This window comes from Cebidichthys violaceus, unplaced genomic scaffold (assembly GCF_023349555.1).
Source record: "Cebidichthys violaceus isolate CVI_PGR_0920_01 unplaced genomic scaffold, fCebVio1.0.p SCAF_13, whole genome shotgun sequence".
NCBI classification, from domain to species: Eukaryota; Metazoa; Chordata; class Actinopteri; order Perciformes; family Stichaeidae; genus Cebidichthys; species Cebidichthys violaceus.
In genome coordinates, this window is record NW_027176296.1 from 14233191 (window position 1) to 14257131 (window position 23941).

The window sequence follows — 23941 nt, forward strand, 5'->3', positions numbered from 1 at the left end:
TGTTGCAAAATTGTTTTTACTAGCACTTAAAAACTGAAACCAGTGGGTTCCCTAGAAGTTTCTAAGTGGTGGTTCGAAAGATGGTCAGGATAAATGAAATGTGTTTAAATGATTTGTAGTTAAGTGGCACAGTCCTTTAAGCTCACTTATGATACATTCTTATCATTTTTTTTTTGTGAAAACATAGACCTGCCTTAATTTGACCATTGACCCTCTGTTGTTTTCATCCACAAACCTCAATGTTCATCTGCCAACGCACACCGACAAACTGCAGCATTTTCAACTGTTACCAATTATTTTCATCAAACCATCATGTAGCCTACATTTGTTGGTGTTTTTTTAATATGAAATATGCAAGTGTTTTTGGACTTTGTGTAATTTATGTTTATTTGTATTTGAAAAATAAATATGCTAATACTAACATACTTAACACTCTCTTCCATACAGTGATAGTGACATGTTACTGTAGGCGACTTGTAGGGGCTGAACAAGGCGGCAACCTCCGGTTCTGCCGAGTGAAGCCGATGCGGAAGTGTCTTAAGACGTGTATTCTCTGTACTAACCAGCAGGGGGCGACTCCTCCGGTTGCTAAAAGAAGTCTGATTGTATAGAAGTCTATGAGAAAATGACTCTACTTCTCTCTTGATTTATTACCTCATACAGAGTACGCTTTAGGGCGGGCTTACTGTGATTGACAGGACGCTGACGCTACCAGAGCCGTACACGGCGTATCTACGTCACTCCTCCGCATTCCAAATACGATAACCTCTATTCATTGGTTGCAAAATAGACAACATGGCGAAGGCCGTAATTCAAGATGCCGACGGCAAAATTGCCAAACTCAAGGTTTCAAAACGGCAGTCCACAAACCGATGGGTGACGTCACGATGACTGCTATCTGCTACTACTATCAAAAGAGAAAATGCACCTTCCCAACAACTCCAAATCTGTCGGAGTTACATGTTGTATCTTGGTGCAGAAATATTAATGTTAAAGGAGTCATTGTGTTTATCAGCGGTTTGTGTTGGAGCTCCAGTCCTAAACACATTATGGGATTGCTAATGTTCGGACTTGTTGTAAAATTCACTGATAGCTGAATCCAGGGTAAGCGCCATGGCTCTTGGGCTCATGGGTGTCTGTGTAATTGTATACCAAGGAAGTTGAACTTTTTTGGCTTCATGCGCCAATCAGCCACTCTCATAGCCCGCCTCCAATGCTGTATCCAGTTCTCTTTTATATATCCATGCTGGCAACACTAAAGTCTCTTTGTAGCTCATATTGATGTGCTGGAACTCTGACTGCTCATTTACTTGACCTCTCCAACAGTTTCATCGTGTTCCCAGACTTTAACTTAGATAAAGCAATGTTATTATTGCTGATGGAAATAAGCAACAAAAATAAATTGTAATAAACCAGAAAATCCTTTAATCTATCCCACATTGAGCACAAAGACCTCGTTATAAAAGTGCAGAGGGGACACATGGCCGCACAAAAGGACATCGTCACTACACTGCTGCTCTGCCGTTGCTAATTATAACGCACTCGCAGAGCGCTGTAATCCAATAAAGCGAGCGTGAGGGCGCACGGGACCGAATCCTCGAGACGTCACGCAGCCACAGGTGTTTCGGCGGCTAATCCTTCACCCCAGATTAAAGTCACAATGAAGACTCAACCAGTGAGGGAGGAACAACGGGGATTAATCGGGTTAACTGAGGGGTCCCTTGTTTTTGCATGCTGGGAGTTTCTCTCCTCAAGAACGTTTACGGAAAGCTTGTGTCACTTTGTTTTAACTTTAAAATATGTATGAAATTCTCTAGTTTAGCATTAATGAGATAAAAGAGGCGGTTCCTTGTTGCAGCTTCTAAGTCAGGAGCTTTAAACTCAACATTGTAACATGGGGTTAGGCCAGGAAGTGCTTTAAGTGGACTTAAAGCAAAGCTGCAACGTAGCATGTGTAATCAGTATCCATGAGGTCTTTTTGTCGGTGTAATAAACATTGCAGCCTCTAGGAGTCACCAGCAGAACATTAGACTGATGGACAAACGAAGTGAAGCAAAGTCACTGCATGTTCAAAATGAATATTTGTACAGGATTTTATTCATTCTCATTCTGGTGTCAGTTTTGATGATTTCTTGAATGGATTCCTTTATGTTAATGAATGAGTAAACTAAGTTTAGTATACTGGTCATTAGGAGTACTGTACAACCTTAAAACTGACATGACAAGTGAATCCATCAACAAATGATACTGTTAGTCAAGTCATTGAAATCTAAAAAGGACTAGAAACCTTTTATATTCTTCCTATCAGCTGGTTTGGCAGTTTCTTTCCTCTTTAACAACAATCACTTAATAATATATAAATATTTCATCGCCTCTATTTATGTTTTACAAGTTAATTTTAACTTTGCAACTTATTCATCCATTTCTAATTTTCCCTTAAGGCCTTAACACACCGGGGGGGGCGTGACGAATATTTTAAACGAAGATGTGAAATACCTGCCTGAGAATATTCTGCATTAATAAAACTATTCGTACCGGCAGCTATGCAAATTTGCTAAAAAAATCAAGTCACTTTTTTTGCCACATCACATTCATGTTCTGTGTGAAAGTACTTGTTACAAAAAAGTTCCCCAAAAAATATTGACGTGCAAATTGATAGCACAAAAAAAAAGCCTCGTATTTACATATTTAGGTACTTCACTTTAAAGCGTACGTTTGACATTTTGGATAATACACTCATACTCTACCTTGACGTGAGTTAAATAAGAACATTGATAACACACTCCTATGTCCGTTGAATATAGCTTAGCTTAGCATAACAACTGGAAATGGGGACTCTTTCCAGTAGTAATAAAATCGACCTATCAGCACCTCTACGCTCCACAACATTTTACTGTGTTTATATGAACAAAGTTGGACCTTTAAGTTGTCTCTTGTGAGTCTGCCAGCTTTATGGAAGTGCTACTTTAATAATTGGGAATACTCCTTCAATCTGAACTCTTTTTTTTTTTTTTTTTTTTTTACTAAAGACTTACATTGCAGCATACACAGAAAACCACAATTTACATAACATAAGAAGGTCGTGATTGGGTGAATATTTGTAAGTATAGCTACGAACCAGCCTGAAACACAACAAACGTTATTCAATTTTAATTAATCTACAAGTAACAGCCTTTTATAATACAAAAATATATCTTTTAAAAACAGGAAATATGATGTAAAGATTGTTTTACATGAGGTAGTAGTTCAACCGGCAACACCTCTGGGTCTTGCTGAGGCGTCGTAGTGCAAGACGTTGAACCTGTTCACCCTGCTAATATATCAAACTATAAATTCACAGTGAACAGAGCATGTCTTGCTTGCTCCATTTGATCAACATTCAGCTGTTTTTATTTTATATCTGACCCAGAATGAACAAAAGTCCCTTATTAGAGAAATCTGTCAGACATTATTCGTCTCCAGGATCACGGTCATCGAAGTCTGCGAAAGCAGGATACCAGTAGCTGTCCTTTCTCTCCGACCGGCTTCTGGGCACATTTGCATTCTTAAGCTGCTGGACTTTCTTTATCCTGGAGATTTGAGCTGCAGCCAAGCAGATCATGCAGACCTGCCAGAGGCAACACAAACGGATTAGTAACTGATCAGGGCTGCTTCTGTCCCAACTTCGGTCTGTTTTTCTGTCATTAACCCTACGTTTCACTGAAGCTCATGACAGCTGGAGCCTGTTTACAGTACAACAAAAATGTTGTCGTTAAGCAATACAATTTTAAAATTTTGTAACTTTCAGAACCAGACTGATGGGACTTTTGGACTAAAATCTTCAGCAGATTGCACTACTTAATTTTTCTGAGTTTCACAGTTCAACAGTAATGCATATCATATAAAATAAGTATCCCTGTTCGGGAAAAGCCCAGGGAAACAGCTGTGCAATGCAAGTTGCACTTAATCAGATAAATATTAGCGAAAAATACACTTTGAAAACACTCCTTGTGTCACTTGTCAAAGTTTTTCAAGTGTGGAATGTACTCATTGCTGCCCTTTGTGGCCAATAGGAAGAAAAAAACACGGCCACTCCGACTGCAGTGTTTACCTCGAGCAGCAGCAGGCCGGCGGTCAGACCGGCCACCAGCAGCAGGTTGTTTTTGGCCCACCAGACGATCTTCTCCAGGCAACCGATGGTGAAGACGTTCAGACCGGCCGTACGCTCCTCCAGCTGCTGCATCCCATAACCACACATGGTGTTCAGCACCGTCTGCAGAGGGAAAATAACACACACCTTGGATGTGAGAGGTATTTCAGATCGTTGTCTTTTTGTTTTTCCCTCACGTTCTATGAGGGAAAATATCCAACACCCCAAAAAAAATCACGCAAAATGACATTTGTTCAAGTTACGGTTTTTAAAAGACCCTCTACAGTACAAAAATGTGAATATCTCAACAACTCTGGGAAATATTTTTTTATTTTATGATGATTCTTTGGTTTCAGGAACTGACAGAGATGGAAGTGACCCAAACTCCGGGCGTGCAAACATCCCTTCATAAACCTGTTGGCGACCACGCACACAGACCGGCTCACCTGGTTCTGTAGGCGAATGCAGCAGGAGAAGGGAACTCCACAGGCCTCCAGACTGGGGTTTGTGTCCAAACAGTCAAAGTAGACGTTTTGGGACCAGTCCTTATAGCGCTCAACTCCGCAGCACTGAAACTGCAAACACGACAAACTCTCACTGCCAGCAAAGTGGACAATGAAAGGCCTGACATTGCCTCTTGAATCATTAAGGATACAAATCATTCTTCACCTTCTTCTGGATGAAGTCGATGGCGTTCTCCAGGTCCTGGTCCTCCCTGTAGCGGACGATGGCCTTCATCATCAGACTCTCTGTCCTCTCCATCACCTGAAGAACAACATTAAGTTTGTCACTAGCCGTCACAGCAACGCTGATAGTGCTTTCACCTTGTGAGTGTTTGTGAGCGAGTCATCATGGCAAATGTGGCCCTGAAGACACCTACTGACTTCAGCAGGAACCACCACAGAGGCAGTTTTTGAGTACTTTGCGAGGTGTTTATATGTCTGTGAACCACGATGGCGTCGCAACCGTGCAAGATGTGTTACAGATGAGTTGTTGAGATCAAAGCGGAGGTTGAGTTCGAAGATGGGTGTGGTACGAGTAAGGGTGCTGGAAGTAGGCGGGTAGAAAGTGGGGAAGGGGCCATTGCCACTACCTCCCCATTTCAAGCATGGCCAGGAAGGAAGCCATTCAATCATTACATTTGGGCCGAATGAAACGATTGGACAGACTTATTACAGTCCGGCAACGGCCACCGATACTAGATTTCTCACCTGAATTTTTGTTAGATCATTTGATTCATTGATTACCAAATCTACCTTTTAAACTGCAATACATATCGTATCAATTAGTAGCTCTGTTCAGGACTTTTTCTCACGCAGTGGATTAGAGGTCTGATTGTGCTCTGAAGGGAGATGAGGTGGTTGAACAGACATGCATTGGCAAAATCCTCATCATCAGTCTTATTTTTTGTAAAACAAGAATTACCGCCTTGCTGCAGTTTACTCATTGTTGCCCCTTGTGGCTGTTGGTGGGAAAAAACACTTACTTGGACAAGCGCCAAAACGGTGAGATTATTGTTTTATTGGAAGTGTTTTCAAACAGTATTTTTTGATTTTTGCAAGAGATAATAGTGACGTCTTTGTGTTTCCTGTCTAGCAGTGTGACGTTACCATGTCAGTGAAGAGGTAACCCACGACCCCAGCAGCGATCTGCAGGAAGAGGACGGCCGTCAGGATCCCCAAAAACTGCAGGAGCAAACAACAGTTGCCCGGAAGAGTAAGAACTCAACATCGTTGACACGCAAAACAAACATCACACCAATCAAACTGCGACGTGATCAGTGATCGGTCGTACCGTCTTCAGCAGGCAGGTGGCGTTACGCAGCGCCCCGAAACATCCGAGGAACGTGATGAGAAACATCGTCGAGCCAACGACGATTAGGAGCAGAGCTGGATCTAACATCAGGGTGTCAACCACATCTAGGCACGCACATACACAAAAAAACGCACACAGTTGAATTGCAACCATCATACGTAACAGCAAGTAAATGTTGAAACATGTCTGATTCACTTCTGCTGGTTCATCCTCTGGAATGTTATCAGCAGCATTGTTTTTATAACCTGACACACACACACACACACACACACACACACACACACACACACACACACACACACACACACACACCATTATAGCCCTATTGCTTTGGTATGTAATGTAGTTAGATTCCTTTGTTTTAATTTTTTTAGATTTCCTCTGCAGGACTGAAACTGAATCTGATTTTTGAGTACAAGTCGTTTTAACCTTTTTGAAAGCAAGGAACTGTTTTCAGAGTAAACCTGAAAGAAAATAAATCAGCTCCACTTCTTCCATCTTGCTCATATCGACACTTTACACCAATCAAAACAGGTGCCATACTTGCAACTCCTGCATGAGCATGTGGGAGCTCTGTAGGACTCATACATGTATCAGCAATTTCCAAGCGACAATCATCCGTCAAAAAAAAAGATTTTGTGAAACATGCCGGTTTGTAAAATACAGTGAAAACATACAGAAGAACAAAAGGGCAGTTACACATTGTGAATTGTCTTTTTTTTATGACCAACCTTTCTCCTTTGCAATCTTGGCGTAGATCCCGACCGCTACGAGGACTGCGCTCGCAACCTGCAGAGTCACAGAGAAACTGATTATTTTATCAGAACCTGACCGCATGAAGCACAGATTTGTTTTTAAATCAGTGACCCATAAAAAACATTACAGCACAATAACCCATTAATACGCCTTAATACATTACAGACCATTCTGGGTTTGAATTCTGTCTGGACTCCACTGTCAACTAAATCCAGCTTACTACAGGATAGACTGCAAACTAGCATGTTAGCTAATAAGATAAGAAGACAAAATATTCTAAACTGATACTTTTATTTCATTACAATTACGTGTCCTCAACATCAGACCACTTTGGAGTTGTTAGAAAGAGGACCCCCCCCCCCCCCCCCCCCTTTTTCATGGAACTAGGCTATCAGTTTCCCCCTGCTTCCAGTGTTTGTGCTAAGCTAGGCTAAACACATCTTGGAGCTATTTATCCTCCTGACACATCAAACTGATATGGTATCCATCTGAAATATCTAACTTTGGGTACTGATAACACTGTATTCAACAAAACAAGAAATACAAGTATCTGTGTTGGTGTAGTGGACGTGTTCCTGCAAGTGGAGAGATGAAATATGGAGTCTGACAGTTCCTTGGAAACAACAGTTTGACAAAACAATCAATAACAGAGTCCTTTCCAAGGAAAAGTTATAAGAATGAATAGTCATCTGAGATCTTCTTTCTAGTAAATAAAAACAGAAGATGGTCTCCCCCTGCGTCCCCCTGCGGAAATACAGCTAAAGTAAACATAATGCTTCCCAGAAGTGGAAAAGTTGGTTATTTTATAAATAAAAACAAACGTCAACGTTGAATGGAGACTTGGTGAATATATGATGACGTACCCGAAACATGTGACTTAAATATCAAATAGCCTCTGACCTTTTTTAAGTCCACTTTCCAGTGTGGACGTTCTGAACCGATGTAAACACTTTTGCTTTCCAACGTGGTCGAACAACACCTTGTACATTTTTGTTCCAAAATTACTGGACCCTTAACTCCACCAACCAATGTGTCCAACTATTAATGCTCATATAACATTTGCTTGAAAAATGTGCTTGAAAACAAAACCATTAATCTTTTTACAATTTTCAGTAAATTTGGTTCAAATTTGTGCAACATTTGAATGGAAACTTGACTTTGTATCTCATAGTTTTGATTTGGCAACTCATAATCTTTGCCTTGCAAAAAAAGTGGTCTTCCATACAAATATCACTGTATGCTGAAGTATTAAGACCTAACTCTAAGAAAACACACCCATGCCAAAAGTACAGTATTCACATACTTTTGGCTCTACAGTGTACAGCTAATTCTATTTCTGGCTTTAAATCAATGCATGTTAAATGTTTGTATACATTTTTGAAAACAAAAAACTTTTTCACTTGATAAATACAGAGCTGATTTTCAAACTCAGTGGAAAACCGTCCTTTCCCTATGAAATGGTGTAACTGTGGTGTTGAAATCCCTTGCTGTAAAACCATATAGTGCAACACGTTCATAAGAAAGCGATCACGATAATGAATCTGTAAAGTGTTTGATCCTCAGACTGTTCCAAACAGAGCGACTCACCCAGAAGACATAGCAGCAGATGAATAAAATGTACTTGATTGCTCTGTATCCTCTCATCTCCTCTCAGCAGATCTGTCAGACTGTAGTGAAAGTCTGTTGGAGGTTTTGTCATTTGCCGGCTGTAGACATGTGTTGGCCTGCAGGACGCATTCCTGCTGTCAGGCTCATTCCCTCTGCTGCTGCTGCTGGATGTCGTCCTGTCGTCCCACTGAGGGTGGAGGAGGTGTGCGGGAGGAGGAGGTGGAGTGAGCTTTTCGCTGTCAAATCGCATTACATCTGCTGCTTCATCAACTAAACTTCACTCATAGTGTCCAGATTAGCAGTCTTCAATATTAAAGAGTAACTGCACACTTAAGTATGTTTTAAAATAAAAATAAAAATGTATATGAATTTGGATTTGAATATGAATATGCTGGTGTTAATATTGGCAATTTCTACCAAATTTATCATCATTTTATGTTTGAAAAATGGCTCCAAGCGCCATCTACGGTTTAAAATCAGCCCTAAGCTTGCAAAGCTAAATCTGAGATAGAGTCGACCGTTTGGGACTAATCTAAAAATTAATAAAAGAATGTTTACTCCCTCTTATCAGACCCGCCTCCTCACCGCTCCCCACAACCCCTATTGCTTTTGACTTTATCCGTAACCACAGTATGACATGTCATATGGACAGTTTATCCTGAGGGTGGCGGTAGAGGAGTGGTAAAGGGGGGGGGGTAATAGAAATCTATAGGGTTCATCCTCTCAGGAGCAGGAATAAGATATTCTCATTACCATTCTTATCGTTTCATCAGAAATCTTCTACTTATACAATTTAAAATGATAGATGCATTGAACCGGTTCATTATTAAGGTTCATTTTACTGAGTTGTACAAAAGCAAACAGTGGGCTATCATCTGCATACGTATAAAACAAAACTTTTATTCCTTTACATATGAGAACCAGAACCTTCTTCTTCTCTGCTTTGTCTCTGTGCCTCCTCTACCTCCCTCCCTCCCTCCTCCTCCCCCTCCCTCCTCACCTCATTAAAGCAGATTGTTGCTGTCGGAGGATTACATAGACTCTGTGTTTTCCTCTCCGTCGCAGGTCATCTTCCTCCGACTCCTCTGTTATTTGAGGATCTGATTGAGGACCATGGGCCTGATGAACATCCTCTCGTCCATCAAAGACAGAGCCGAGAAGTTCCTGAATGAGAAGAACGTGGTGACTGATTTTCTTGGGAAGTTGGAAGAGAAAACGGGGATAAGGAAGAAGATCATTGCAGTGGGTATGTGATGTCTGGTGGTCTGTTTTTGTTCACTCTGATCGGTTCATCATGAATACTTTACTGACGATTCCACTGTTCTGTTTATATTTAGTACATGTATACCGTCCTGTTGCATGTTAGTGGATAACTGAAGAGGATTCAGGTAATCCTCCTGTGAACATGAGGCTAAAGTGAACAGCTGCTGTCTGTTAACATGAACCTGTAAATGTTCAGGAAGTTTTCTAGGTCAACATTTTTGCTCTTATCAATATTTTATATGAACCAAATGACTGCATGTGATGTGCAAAGAGTTGTTTGTGATTGTCACCAACTCTGCAGCTTTGTGGAGCTTTTCAGCCTCTTTTAGCTCCAATAATTTTGGTTTTGCAGCGCATTTTGGGGTCAAATGTGGGAGGAGACACCCACATGTGATCCAGCCCAAGCCAAAGAAATACCAGTACAATGGATGTCTATGTGTTGTCGATATCCAGTTTAAGCTGCCATTTGTAAATTAACATCTTTATTTGCTTCTTTTTTTGGCACATCAGCTGATTTTGAGGTAACTTCTGATCAAATGTTTTGACAGAAACAGACAGAAATTATTTTGGTCATTTCAATAGGAGATTCATTGGTATAAAATAAAATATAGAAGTAAGCTTTTGATAATCAAAACATGGGGGGAAAGCACTGCTGGAAGATAATGTGGCAGCATTCAGATTAAATAAACCATGATCAGAGACCTGGTCCAAAATAGTGATACCTTTAAGTATTTGCTCTTTTGTTTTGGTTCAGGCTTCTTTAAATCAACTTTGTCCCATAAAAGTGATGTTGATTTACTCAATTGGGAATATAAAACAATGAAAAACAACAACAAAAGCTCTTAATGAGCTTCATGATTCATGGTATTCTAAATTATTATGTCAAAATTTCTCCCCCGGACATCTTGCCCAGATAGCTTTATTGATTCAATCACTGTTTGTGGCCCCTGTAAACGCCCAACTTGGGGGAATTCAACTCAACTCAAATCCAGGAAAGGATAGAGATTGTTTTTCATTCAAAGGTTGTATGTGTAACTTTTTACACATATTCATTTTTATTTTAACTGCAAATGCATGTAATCCCAACAGAATGTAAAGTAACTTAAAAAAAAATGCTTATAAAATGTAAAGGACTCTGGACTTTTTTTTTTCTCTGAAAATCCAATGGATGTGGCATAATGCGAGTGCCTCTCTTCAGCTCCTCTGCAGTTTGTAGCACTGGCACAATGGAAGAGAAATGTCATTAATAACAAGGGTTGTCTGAAAGTTACACAGAGAACCTTTAAACATCAGAAGTTTGTTTCAGCATTAGCATCATGTTCAGATCATGTTAAAATATTATCATGGTTAAAGAAGCGTGTTAATGACCCTGATGTGGTAATAAATGATTACCCTTCATTCAGAGCAGACAGAAGCTGGAGGGGAGGTGGCATTGCTGTATGTATAAAATCCAGTTTTTCTCTTTCTGTGCCAAATTAATTCGCGTTTATTGCTCTTGAAGTAGTTTTGATGTCTAATGATTATATTTTTGTAGTATTTTTCTGGTATATACAGGCCTCCTTCAGCTGTCACTAGCTCCATAAAGGATCTGCCTGACTTACTTTGTAGGTATGTTAATAGAGAGGTAATTGTCATGGGTGATTTTAACAGTGATTGGCTTTCTGACGCCTTCAAAAAGATCCGTTGCAGTCCTAATTTATCACAGCTAATCCCTGAGCCTACAAGATCGAACCTAAAAAAACCCTCTGAACTCAACACTGATGAGTTCAGAACGACAATTCCAGATGTCGAGTTGGCTTTGGACCATTTTGTCAAGGCCTTCTTCTCTGTCATCAACAAGAATGCACCCTTTAAAAAGAAAAAAATCAAACCCCTGATTTACCGACGATCTATCTGACTTGATAATGGACAAAAACAAAGCTTGGTCCCTTGCGAGATACTCTGGTAGTAATTCCCATGAGACTGCTTTTAGACAACTATGAAACGTTTGCACATCTATGCTGAAGAAAGCCAAATCAGAGTGTTTTCTGAATTTGGTCTCAAGCTCATAATCAAACCCTGCACATTTTCGGGCCATAAAGAGATCAGGTTAGCTTTTAAGAACCATTTTATAGCACCAGGTCACCTCTTTGAGAATAGAGGAAATGAGATCCCTCTTCAAATGATGACAATGTATTCTCGGCGTGTCATGCTCAAAGATGCTTTCGTAGGACGGGTCATTCCAAGTCGGATCCTAGAGAGGCTAGGCAAGACTCCTTCCTATTATTTGTTTTTATGAAAAAACAGCAATTTTACCCTTGCCAATTGTGAGGTCCCCTGCTGGAGCTGTTGCCCCCGCGACCCGATCACGGATAAGCGGTTGAAGATGAGATGAGATTGTGAAACACTTCATTCAAACTTCACAGAAACAAAGTAAAACTCATCAAAACTGTCTTGGTTAGCTCTTTCTACTGTTGCAACAATCACTGACTCAGGTTTGGTTGAAATATTTTCATATAATATAATATCATTTCTCGCCTTCAGTTTGTTCAGAAACAGATTGAGGCGGACTGCTGAGGAGAAATAACTGAAAGTTTACGAGCATATTTCTCCTGTTTCCAAATCGGGGGACGGGAAATACATCGTGCGTATGGGATTGTGGGTGTTTTTTGGAGTGCAGAGGATACACACATGCATCCTTGATACTCTTTATAGCCTAAAGGAGCAATCTTAACAACTATAGACCTACAGTATATCCAAGCTGCCTGTCCTGGAAATGACCATTTGGAGGTATATCTGTCCGGAGCTTCCACTGTGAGCCCATTTCAGTTTGGTTTTAGAGCGGGGCACAGTACTGTAGCTGCTGTTACTTTGTATGTAATGACATTGTATCAGCTTTAGATTTAAAAAAAGCACTGCAGCATGTTTTTGTTGAGACAAGCCTGTTCTTGCAGAGGCTACATAATATTGGATTTGATGTTTATGCATGCAGTTGGTTCAGGAATCAGAGAGACAACAATCTGTTAAATTGGGAAGCTACCGTCCTGAGTTTTTATCAGTGTTCAATTTTAGGTCCAGTCCTTTTCACTACATTATATCATAAGATAGTTGTGATATTCTGACTTTTTTTTTGCGCAAATTGAAAGCGTATGAAAATGAATGGAACACTTAAAGTAATAGAAACAGAGTCACTCTTCCTGCAGCAAACTATCTTGCAACGGCATTTGCCAGATAATACTTTAATTTTGTGGTTTGTTAGTTAGCTAATGGTAGCTCATGAAGCTAACGCTAAGGCAAGTGTGTTTGTATAGTAACAAGGCAAGAGATTTAGAAAAGACAGAAATGCATTTAGAAAATATATTACCTGACAGAAACACCTGTATAGGATTTAAACAATTCCACTAAATATAATAGAAGATAAAACATAAGCTAAAATTGAATAAGAATAAGAATAAAAATTCCAGTGTAGCTACATTGTAGTGTGAGATTTTAATGAAAAGTCCCAAATTTAATTTAATAAAATGCAGTGGCAAATTAAGTTTTTAGCCCTGATTTAATGGAGCTGAGAGTTTGTTTCAGATGTGTGGAACATAAAAATGTTATTGACTACCCCCTATATTATCTAAAAGTGAAAAGCCTGCTTAAAGTATTGCTCTTGATGTAATGGGGACAGTTAGGTGCAGGAGTTTGTGATGGCCCATTGTTGCCGTGGCAACTGTATCAAACTGTGCAGATATTATAAATAAATAATATGATAACCGAACAATAAAAAAAAAGATCTCTTTGTTGCGTAAAGTATTCAGCAGAGAACATTTACTGAGCGGGGAACAGCAGTCTATTCATACCACACTGATGCTCATACAGTGGATCAGTAACACACTGGCATGATGTCACTGTAGTGCCTGGTGCACAGTGTCCCCCACTCTGTCTGCGTCCTCCTGCAGTATCTTTATAAGAGATTATCCACAGAGAGCAGAGCAGACCGGCCTCCATGTGCGAACCGCCACATAAGCTGATGAGAGGTAGGACACTTTTCACAGGACTTCCTGTCTGTCTGCTGCGCTCACTGAGACGGTCAGGTGGTGTCTGAATATCTGCAGAGTCAGTCGGTGAATCCTTGTGGTATTTAAAAGTCGGTCATTCAATTCCTTTCTTTTTATAGGAAACACTCGATGTCTGTTTGTTACTCTGTAGACCTCCCAGTTCAGTTTCATCAGTGAATTCAAGCAGTTTTTGTGTTTAATTCTGCACAGATTCAATACATTTCTGATTCTTAGACATTTTAACATCCATGCTTGATGCTCTGATGACCCTTTAAAGCCAACCAGCCGCTTAGGCCAGATTTTAGCCCCAAAGTGGTCACCTACAAAACCTTTTGAAATTGTATTTCTTTAAAAAGAAAAAAAAAAAAAAAAGTCAATTTTGATGTTAATTTATTTTGCCTTTATTGGACAGTTTGACAGTGACGAAGTAGACAGAAAATGGGGGGAGAAAGGGGAGTCAGCCATTGGAGTTGATAAAGGTCAATTAATTGGAGGTCAATTAATTGGATGTAAATACATTAGTCTTTTGTCTGTATATTTGAACAAATAAATATTTAATTAAGTGTATGTATATTACATACATGTAGGGTAATGCATATGTGTGCACAAATGTATGTGTATATTCAATGTCTATATATCTATGTGTAGATATGTCTATGTGCATATGTATGTGTGTATTTGTATGTATACGTATGTTAAAGCAAGAGTAGGTAATCTTGAGAAACAAGCAAGCGTTATTATAATAAATAATCCAACTGGAAAACCCAGCTGAGTGATGCCAACTCTTTTCCAATGAAAGTAGCTAGCAGCGCTAACTCAAACGTTGCTAAATGTAGCGAGTGAGTCGTCAAGTCGACAACACTGACCCGCTCCGTGTGTCTCCTGTGTGTCTCATCCAGGTGCCGTCTCACTGACCGGACTCTACCTGGTGTATGGATATGGTGCCGCCCTCCTCTGCAACCTGATTGGTTTTGCCTATCCAGCATATTATTCGTGAGTATTTTTTTCTATTAGGTTACAGATCTGCTTGTTGTGTTTCCTTCACTCGCAGAAGCATGAACCCATCCTGAAACTCTCCTTGTTTAACCTGAGACAGAAGACTGAAAAACGCTTACGAGTCCCAGAGAGCATTGCGCTAAGAAACATCCCATCAGAGCACACTCTGTTGGGGAAAATGCAGACTCAAGAATCAGTTCATGTTAATGGAATAATTGCGATTTGTGGATTCACTTACCAAGTGAATTTGTTTGGTTCAGCTTTGGTGCATCCAATCACAAATTACTTGAATAAACCGTGACACTCTTGACCTTGCGGATCTTTAAAGTTTCTATATATACGATTCAGAGCATTAACATTAAAGCAAGCGACTGTTTGTAAAGATATAGTGGAGTAATGTCCACCTGAGAAGGGAATGAAGTGAGTTGGTACGTCACTGCTGATTTTACAATGAACAAAACCAGCTACAACTAACATGCAAATTCATTTTCTCGTGCCACTTTCTGGTCTGACTGTGCACTTATGCCTCATTTCCACTGCATGGTTCAGCTCAACCCAGTGGTACCAGGTGCTGTTGTCAATTTAGTTTTCCACTGCAGATGAACCCTCTCAATGAAGCTCACCGGCATAATGATGCCGCATTAGAGTGCTGTGAAACTTGTCTAACGTAGCACAACGCAACCCAACAGAGCAACTTCATCGGTTGACCACGCATTGTTTTGCAGGCTGGGTCGAGGTCGAGTGAATAAAGAGATGTGATCGCTATTGATGGTAGCTTGGCTATTTAAAAATGGCGTGTCTGTGCAGGATGTTCCGAGTTAGTGACTGTTCTCTCTGACCTCAGAGGTCTGCAGTGTTTTAGAAGCTCACTGAACCTTGATCGATGTGGTACCACAAAATCTCCCAGGTACTATCCACAATTGTTGCCAATGGAAAACCAAAAAAGGAAAGTTCCAAGGAATTCAAATTGAGTCATAACTTGACCTGAAACTTTTTTGGACTCAGTGTTGGACTGCACCACTGTAGACCTGATTAAAGACGTCTTTCTTTCCATGTTGGAATTTTATTTTGCTTTCCAATCAAGACAATAGATGAGACAGATGCTCAAACACAGGACTTTTATCCAAGAGACCAGTGTTTTTGTCCTGTGCGAAACTAAAAGTAAACTTTGACATTTTGTCACATCAGTCGTTTCGTGAGTTGTTCTTGTAAGTGTCAAGTAACACACGTGAGTTGCTAGTCACAAGACTCGTTCGTCAATTGCCAGTCACGTGAGTGGTTCGTTTTTCGGTAGTAATGTGAGTCATTTGTAAGTCAAATTAACATCAACTATTTTATAAATTAAAATTCTTGCTGAACCTTGTTTACTTATTCTTTCTACATCATAAATAATATAAAGACCCTTCAGATGTATCTTTTGTTTTTCTTTTCTGAAGGCCTTTTTTAGAGATAGATGTATTTTTCAGCTCACGTGAAACATTCTGACAGGCTGTTTCCTATCGTATCTGCAGAATCAAAGCCATCGAAAGTACAAGCAAAGAAGACGACACAAAATGGCTGACGTACTGGGTGGTGTATGGTGTCTTCAGCCTGGGCGAGTTCTTCTCCGATATTTTCCTCTACTGGTTCCCTTTCTACTACGCTTTTAAGGTGGGAAAACACTGAAGAACCCATGATTATCGGCAAATTATTTCAAACAGAACCCGGTGAACAGTTAGAATCGCTTTTCAAAATCAAAGATGATGTAGAAGTCTGGAACCAGTCTATGATTAATGGGGATCAAGGTGCACAAGAAGAAGTATTTATCTAGTAAATCCAAGTCTGTCCTCTGTGGTTCCAGTGTCTCTTCCTGTTGTGGTGCATGGCTCCGGTTGCGTGGAACGGCTCCCAGATGATCTACAACAGAGTGGTGCGGCCCACTTTCCTCCGCTACGAGGCCACGGTGGACAACTTGGTGAGCGACCTCGGCAGCAGGGCCATGAGTGCTGCTGAGAACCTCACCAGGGAAGGTGCAGACCGATACATTGTGGTTACACACCAGTATTAAGCATTTTAAAAAGTATCAGATTGAATGTTCCTTCTTTCCTTTTCTTCAGTCCTGACCACACTGATGAGGAATAAAGCTTTGGTGTCTCCGGGGCCGTCGGCCCCTCAGCTTGAAACCAAAAGTTTACCAGCTGCATCAACAGCTAAAGTGGCTCCGTCAGAGTCGATCGAAGAACAACCAGTAAGTAAACCATAGCTGCTTCCCCCGCCTCCTGACAGTTAGTCCACCTTAAAGGCCTCAGTATGTTTTCAAATGAACTGAACTTTAGACAGAGCCAGGCTTGCTATTTCCCTTCTCTCTCGGCCTTTATGCTAAGCTAACCATGCCCTCTGACTCAGTATCACCAGCGTACCACTTCATCACTTTAATTATGACCAATGACATTTCAATACCTCTGTCCTCATAGAGCATGTAGATACACAGCATCGTGCTGAGTTAAGGTGTGTTCTAAGCTGACATTTGTGTTTAAAAAAAAAAAAAAGTTTTTTTTTTTTTTTAAGTCATTTTCATGTTGGTTTGGAAGAGGTGTTGAATGTTTTTTCCGTCGATCACATGGTTCGCATCTCAAGAACTTCAAACCAGATTGTCATGAGCTGTCATGATCAAGTTCCTGATCCTCAGGGTGAACATGTAATGACCTGGTGACCCAAAGCCAGCTCCCTTGCTAACTGTCAGATAACAAGCTGGCTATAGAGCTATAGATTGCAAACAGGCCAGGTGTTTTGTCCAACACTTTCATATTGTGGCTGTAGTAGCTACATCTGGGGGACATTATAGCAGGACTTGACAATGTTAGTATGAATGCAGTTTATAGTTAAATCTGTATATATCTTCAGTGTCCTGATGGAAGAAAATGCTGGATTTTACGCAATATAAAATGAAGTGTTTGTACAATGAGATTAGAGATGAGGACTAAACATGCTAACCCAACTGTCCTGTTACTTGTTCCAGCCTTTCCTGGGTTAACCAGTATGGTAAGTCAACTGGTTTGCTGTTAGAGGTGGATGTGGTGTGGTGGTTGATAGCGAATGAGCACCTCAGTAACCCTCATAGAGCATCAGCGCTGTGGTTGCTTTAAAGCTGAAGCAGCTTTAAAGCTGAAGCAGCTTTTGCCCACGGTCGCTATGGGCTGCGGATTTGACTGAAGCAGCAGACGGAGCTGACAGGATCCTCCATGAAGACCTTAACAGACCTGAATGGGCCTGAAGGCTTCTAACAACCCCCTCTCCCAACCTGCTGCTCTTAAGTACACTAGCAGCATCCGCGTTGAGTGACATCAGCTGAGAGACTGACTGATATTTTTACAAATCTGCCTATTGGTTTATAAAATATCACAAAGAACAAAAGCAATTAAACGACCACTCCTACATGGAGACGGACAAAAAACGTTTGAAAGATTGTAATCTGGAAAAGAATCATTATTTACCTATATATATAGTGGGTTTTTAGCAGATTATTAAATTACATTTTTTTTTTTAAATGTAGTAAATATAAACAAACCAACAAATGGACTTAGAGGTGATTTTCCTACTCATTTAGCAATATGATTTTATAACTTTCTAAAATGTCTTTCATTTTATGAATCGAAAATGAATTACATAAGGCTATACGTCAAATGGGAATCGTTTAATTGTAATATTATTGTGTAGTACTAAATGGGCATACAGTTTTCACAGTGGTTTAAGATCATCATTTTAATCTCTGGAACATTACAGACTGAGAGTTACCAGGATCCTTTTAGATGCAATTTGTTATTATAATGCCAGTTTTTAATATAATGATTAGAATAATGAACAGATCATTTTAGGTATTCCAGTAATGAAATTGTTATCAAACAAACTGATTGATGTGCATTATTTGTTCTTGTAGTTTTTGGCATTTGATGAAAAGAAGTCCGATGGCTATTGTTAACAGTATAGAAATGTTAGTAGTAGCAGAAAAGTTTTCTTTAATCTGAAGGTTTTTAATTGTTGGTTATGTGTCTGTTCTATGTCTGCACGGCAGGTTGAGCTCAGTGTAGACTGATGGTAAGTCATAGATGGAGGCAAACAAAAAAACACAACTACTTATGCTTGTTTTTTCATGATCGCATTAAAGAAAGAGATAGAAGAGAAATATTTGGCTGTAATTTGTTATTTATAATTTGTGTGATTTGTGATCTTGACATAACAAATGTATGTTTTTCGCAACACAATTTATCTTAAGATCACAGAATACAGTCTTTGGAATCATGGGGAAACAAGCTTGTATTGTATAGAAATACAATTTAGTATTAGTCTTACACTTAGTTCCAGGCATGGGCACGCCCCACCTGTACTCGTTGGAAGATAGCTTTCAATAAAAACATAGAGCAGTGTGGTTCTCTTACTGCCCCCCATTCAAAGCAGTCTAGAACGAGGCCTCCTTGTACTATAGCTACCACCACCCTGAAGTTCCCACTGCTAATCAAAGAATCAGATTGAATGTCTCAGCAGAAAGATTTCTGGTTAAATGTTTGTCATAGCCAACAGGTAGAGTGTATTGATCAGTTCTCTGTATTGTGACGGATACAGAGAATACAACTTAATTTGAGTGGGAGATTTGTCTCAGGATCATGACTTATAATTAATAAATGCCTTATTGCAGGATTCATAATATGATAGAATGATGTTGTTATCAGTGATTAAAATATAACCAAAATTGAAAATGCAAAATCATTTTTTTTTACTTATTTCAGCAGCAGCTTTACCGTTCTTTTTCTTTATTTTCAGCCCTTCAGATAGCAGCAGAGGAAGAGGAGGACCCTCAGCAAAGAAGAGGAACTGCATCCTTACAGACCCCACTGATAAAGAATATCACATGTCAAAGAGACTGATCAAATATGTTATATTTATATACAAGTCTGTAACATCAAAAACTCAGACCGACTCTGCAAACAGACTGATTTTAAGAACGTAGTTTCTTATTGCTGTTTTCATTTTATTTATTTGTATTTATTGATGAATAATGCAAAGCACCTGAAACGGGCTCATAACTCTCGAACTCACTAGCTCACGTTTAGCAGGCTGCAGATTCTCTATCCGGTGGAGCTGTGGCATCATTGTGAGAGCAGTTCTTCACCTGCCAACCTGCAATACCTATAAAGTAACAGCAGTTGAGACCTGCAGGTGTGGACACATCAACGTTGCCTCCTACAGGCAAAGAAAGTAACAGCTGCAAAGATTGCAACACCTGCAGACAGTAGTGGTTCAGCTTACTTTTTTTTCCTTTCCATGTTGTTTATTTTTGTGTTTTTTTAGGTTTTATATTTAACCCCATTTGAAACTGTAGTTTCCTTTTATGGAGAGATGGTGCATTTCAACATTTGAAGGAACTGCAGCTCTGCAATCGGACATTTTCCTCTGGGCCTGTCTTCGGGTGCTTCGCATCAGTGACACTGTGTGTCCTTATATGGTTTTCAACAGTGTTTCTATTATTTATTTTTTGTTTTGTTTATACACATAAATGAGATTCTGACCTTGATATGAAAATTAAATAAGAAATAAACAATGCTAATCAGCATAAAGCTAAATGTTTGCCCTCTCTTTCGCATGAAGTACTGCAAAACAAGACATCTTAGACACAGTGGTTCTTTTGATGTTACAAAGTACATCTGAGGCTGCTGGGAATGCCCTTAGTTGTACAGGCATTATATATACAGTATATACTATACTGTTATTTATAGCCTACTACTAACAGCAAAGTTATCAAGGCTTTTGCCGATGCTTCGTAGTGTCATAACAGCCTCTTAAGGCTGTGAGAATGGATTTAAAGCCATGTCTGTTCTTTAATTGTCTTGTACTTAGTGTTGTATGACAATTTGATTCATGGCCGTAAAAACCAAAGTAATTTATATATGCTGTATTTTCAAATACATGCCATATATGTGACTTATACGTTATGGATACTAGTGAAACACATCAAATACTTATAGCTTTCGACCAAACACAAATCCACCATCTTATGACGCGTTGTGAGGGCGTGGCCTATGTAGGCACTATGGACGTCCTGACGTGGCAGGTAACGCGTGCAGTACGTCCATCCAGCAGTCTTGCCTGGTGTTCTCCAAACATGTTTTGCACTTTCAGCAGCGTTTACCGATTAACCGTCTTTTAGTCCGGTGTAAGTTGCAGGGACAGTCTAGATACGTGCTGGGACTCGCCGGCTGTCTTTCAGTAGGACGACTAAACGCCGGTAAGCACCGACCATCTGTTCACGTTATCCTTCAGGCTTCTTCAACCAAAATGCTTATGGAAATTATACTCGAATTGCTTAGTGAGAAACATACCACTTTGTTGTATGTCATGCGAACATGTCTCATGAATCGTACGCTCCTTTAGCACAACTCGAACATTATAACATTTCACCAGTCTGCAGTTAATTGGCTACTACGTCCAGACCGATTTAGCTTTAGCTAAGCTAACGTTAGCATCCTTGTCCTCGGCGTGTTGACGTCAGGTTAACTCAGAGAAACAGGTAACGCTAAAGCAACAAACTACGGTTTTAAATGTTGACATTTATTGAAGTAATACTTAAAGGGTGATTTGTTTTATGCTGAATTGAAGAGCAACACAAAGCTGTTCGGAAAGGTACTTTAATCCACTCTTTACGAAACGTAGCTTTGTATGTAACGCGACACCGACACACAATTTAATCTGATTGAATGCATTTATATGGGGACACTTACGCGTGTGGGTCTGTGGGCTGAATTAGTAATAAACCGTGGACAGCCCAACATTACATGGTACATTTACTGCATCTGTCTTTTGTCAATAAAAAGTCTCGACCCAAACAGAAGGTTGAGCCCGGTCTGCAGCAGGATGAATATTGGTTCTAAAAACAAGAAGAGGGTGGTTCTGCCCAGTCGTCCCGACCCCCCTACTGTGGACCAGATCCTGGAGGACATCAACAGAGCCGCTCCCAACGACCCGGTGTTCAGCATCCTGGAGAAGACTGGACAAGGTGAGTCCACTCAGACCTCCAGAGTCAAGACAACACTTGTATACAGTCTGTGGACAACACTCCTGTCAGGCACAATGAGTATGATTTAACATTCTCTAAAAAAAACTGTATGCACTCGAGCCTTTCAGTCACCACTTATGACCCCCTGGCAGTGTGTTGCAGTGTCTATATATCGTCAGAGATGCTGCCCTCTGCCTGTATTTTTTCTCATCTTTTTGCTTTGCTGTGTACGGGATGTTTCTGGGCGTTTCTCTGCCACTTGCTCTGCGTTTGTCTTCAAGGTGCATCCCATAATTTTCTGTGTTCCAGCTAGACTGAAGATCTCTCAAATCGCTGGCTGGTGTTGTTAAATCAGGGAAAGGGGGGCAACTTTAAATGCTGTGTTTGCAAACCACAACCGTCAATCCTACTTATTCTGCCTTTAACCATAGGAGAACCAGCCAGTCATAACGGGAGAGCCAGGTCAGATCAGTACACTCATGGAGAACAGTTCTGCTTCTTACTCTCTGGTTCTCCTGTAATTTACTCAAAGTTCTCCTGTAGTCTGACTGTTTCTCCCTCAGTTTACTGACTGTTTCTCCCGTTCCCTCATCAGATTCGCACCGGTCCTCAGACAGCGATGTGGACTTGCGGTTCCAGCAGTGTCAACAGTACCTGGAGCTGAATGAGCGGCTGCAGGAGGCGCGAGGTCGACTGTTGCAACAGAGGGAGGAGCTGCGAGTGGCGGGCGAGCAGCTGCAAAGTGACATGGCAGAGGTCAAAGGTCAAACACTCTGATTCTACCTTCTGTTGGAGACTTTCTTCTTCTTCCGGGACTTTGTTTATCGGACCGTTGTCAGACGGTGATTCACCTGAATCATGTCCAAAGTGCCCTTGAGCCAGACACTGGTGGGGCCTTAGGAGCCCCGGTGTCGGCGGCTCCTGACCTCTAACCTCACACCTGGAATATGTATTTTTGTGTGTGAGGGTTGCTGCTGATGTTACCGACGTGAAATGGTTTTGCATTAGCGGTAACTTACATACAGCTGAAAGTACACCGTACAATAAGGCTGATATCTTTATCATTGTCAATTGATATAGCAATTTACTCCAATTTATCATTAGATATACAGCATATCGTCATAAATGACAAATTAGAGTGTGAAGCGATGTCACATTTGCATATTTTTCCTGGACGCTACTCAGTAAAAACAAATTCATTAGTTGTGAAGTGAAGGAAAGCAAACTAATTCTATTTTTTTTTATTTTTTTTATTGCAATCACTATCGACCCATCCCTTCATGTGGCATTGCATATTTAATTAAAGGATAAAGGTTCACCTCTTTCTGGTGTCAATATGAATATTGAAACCGGTTTTGCATTCAGTAATGAATACTGGTGTTCGTACTAGATATTGAAATATTTCTTCCTGATGTTCCTTCAACACAGATGGAGGACAAGATCCATAGTCCTTGTTTTATTCCAAAGTTATTTGAAGCTAACATGAGGCTTCTTTAGCCTGAAATGATCAAATATTGTAGATATCATTCAATGTTAGTCTTTTAGTACCAAATTCAGTGTTTTTCTTATTATTCCTTCACTGCAGCTCGGTGAGGCAACTCCCCTAAAAGAGGGCATTTGCTACTAAAAGGACTGACTTAGGGAGATATCCCAAACTCAGACTGCTGAAGCTTGTCGTTAACTTCAAATAACTTTATATTTTAGCAGAAATAGTGGACTAAGAATTTCATCTGGCATCCCTTCTTTTGTAATGTATCGTGGCAACATTTATAAATTGCTGACAAACCCTGTAGATACTGGAAAAATCTGAATAAATACTAATTAAATATTCTTTCTTGCCTTATTTTTCTGGCTTTGTTAGGAAGGGATGCTTAACAGAAGGAATTATTGCAGTGACCAAATCTTATTTCAGTGTTCATATGGGCTCCTGACTGTTTTAATAGACTTAAAAAATTGTGAACCTATCCTTTAAAACCAATACCTCATAATGAACAATATTTTGTTCAATTATAAAAAGAAACTACCACTTAAAACAGAGTAACGCTTTGTTTTTAAATGGAGTAACAAGAACGTCCAGTATTTAAAAACCAGCACACCATTTCAATACTGTTGAAGCATTGAGTCGTCTGCTTTGAGCGATACATCGCTAGCCAATCAAATCAAGTTTTTTTTTGTCTATATTCCACCTCAAACCGGCTTCATGTTCAGTCTGAACACCTCTGTATTAACACGGTGTCGGTGTACGTGTTAACAGAAACCAAATAAAAAGCAGTGTAGATGACGTCATGTTTTCTGTCTCATCTCTCTCCCGTAGTGTTTTAACAG

The 23941-nt window shown here is 40.1% G+C and overlaps 3 protein-coding genes across 4 annotated transcripts; 2 read left to right on the forward strand and 1 right to left on the reverse strand.

Moving 5' to 3' along the window:
- Positions 1-2730: 2730 nt before the first annotated feature.
- Positions 2731-8436, reverse strand: zgc:113223 (uncharacterized protein LOC541424 homolog). The gene is made up of 8 exons (XM_068707174.1): positions 8288-8436; positions 6676-6733; positions 5924-6048; positions 5740-5814; positions 4799-4894; positions 4576-4704; positions 4091-4252; positions 2731-3607 (listed from the first exon to the last, which is right to left on the reverse strand). Exons 1-8 carry the CDS (start codon positions 8342-8344, stop codon positions 3449-3451), a joined length of 861 nt encoding a protein of 286 aa, XP_068563275.1. The 5' UTR covers positions 8345-8436; the 3' UTR covers positions 2731-3448.
- A 5061-nt stretch (positions 8437-13497) lies between these two features.
- Positions 13498-20168, forward strand: reep6 (receptor accessory protein 6). Its single transcript, XM_068707175.1, has 6 exons — positions 13498-13572; positions 14493-14586; positions 16101-16239; positions 16430-16598; positions 16686-16816; positions 19387-20168. The coding sequence occupies exons 1-6, from the start codon at positions 13542-13544 to the stop codon at positions 19396-19398; spliced, it is 576 nt and encodes a 191-aa protein (XP_068563276.1). The 5' UTR covers positions 13498-13541; the 3' UTR covers positions 19399-20168.
- Positions 20169-20669: 501 nt separating this feature from the next.
- cunh19orf25 (chromosome unknown C19orf25 homolog) lies at positions 20670-23897 on the forward strand. 2 transcript variants are annotated; one of them, XM_068707842.1, is made up of 3 exons: positions 20670-20848; positions 21435-21616; positions 22212-23897. In XM_068707842.1, the coding sequence occupies exons 2-3, from the start codon at positions 21475-21477 to the stop codon at positions 22391-22393; spliced, it is 324 nt and encodes a 107-aa protein (XP_068563943.1). In that variant the 5' UTR covers positions 20670-20848; positions 21435-21474; the 3' UTR covers positions 22394-23897. The 2 variants fall into 2 exon arrangements, with proteins under 2 accessions (XP_068563943.1, XP_068563944.1); XM_068707843.1 differs by having other exon boundaries at positions 21450-21616.
- The last annotated feature ends 44 nt before the right edge of the window (positions 23898-23941 follow it).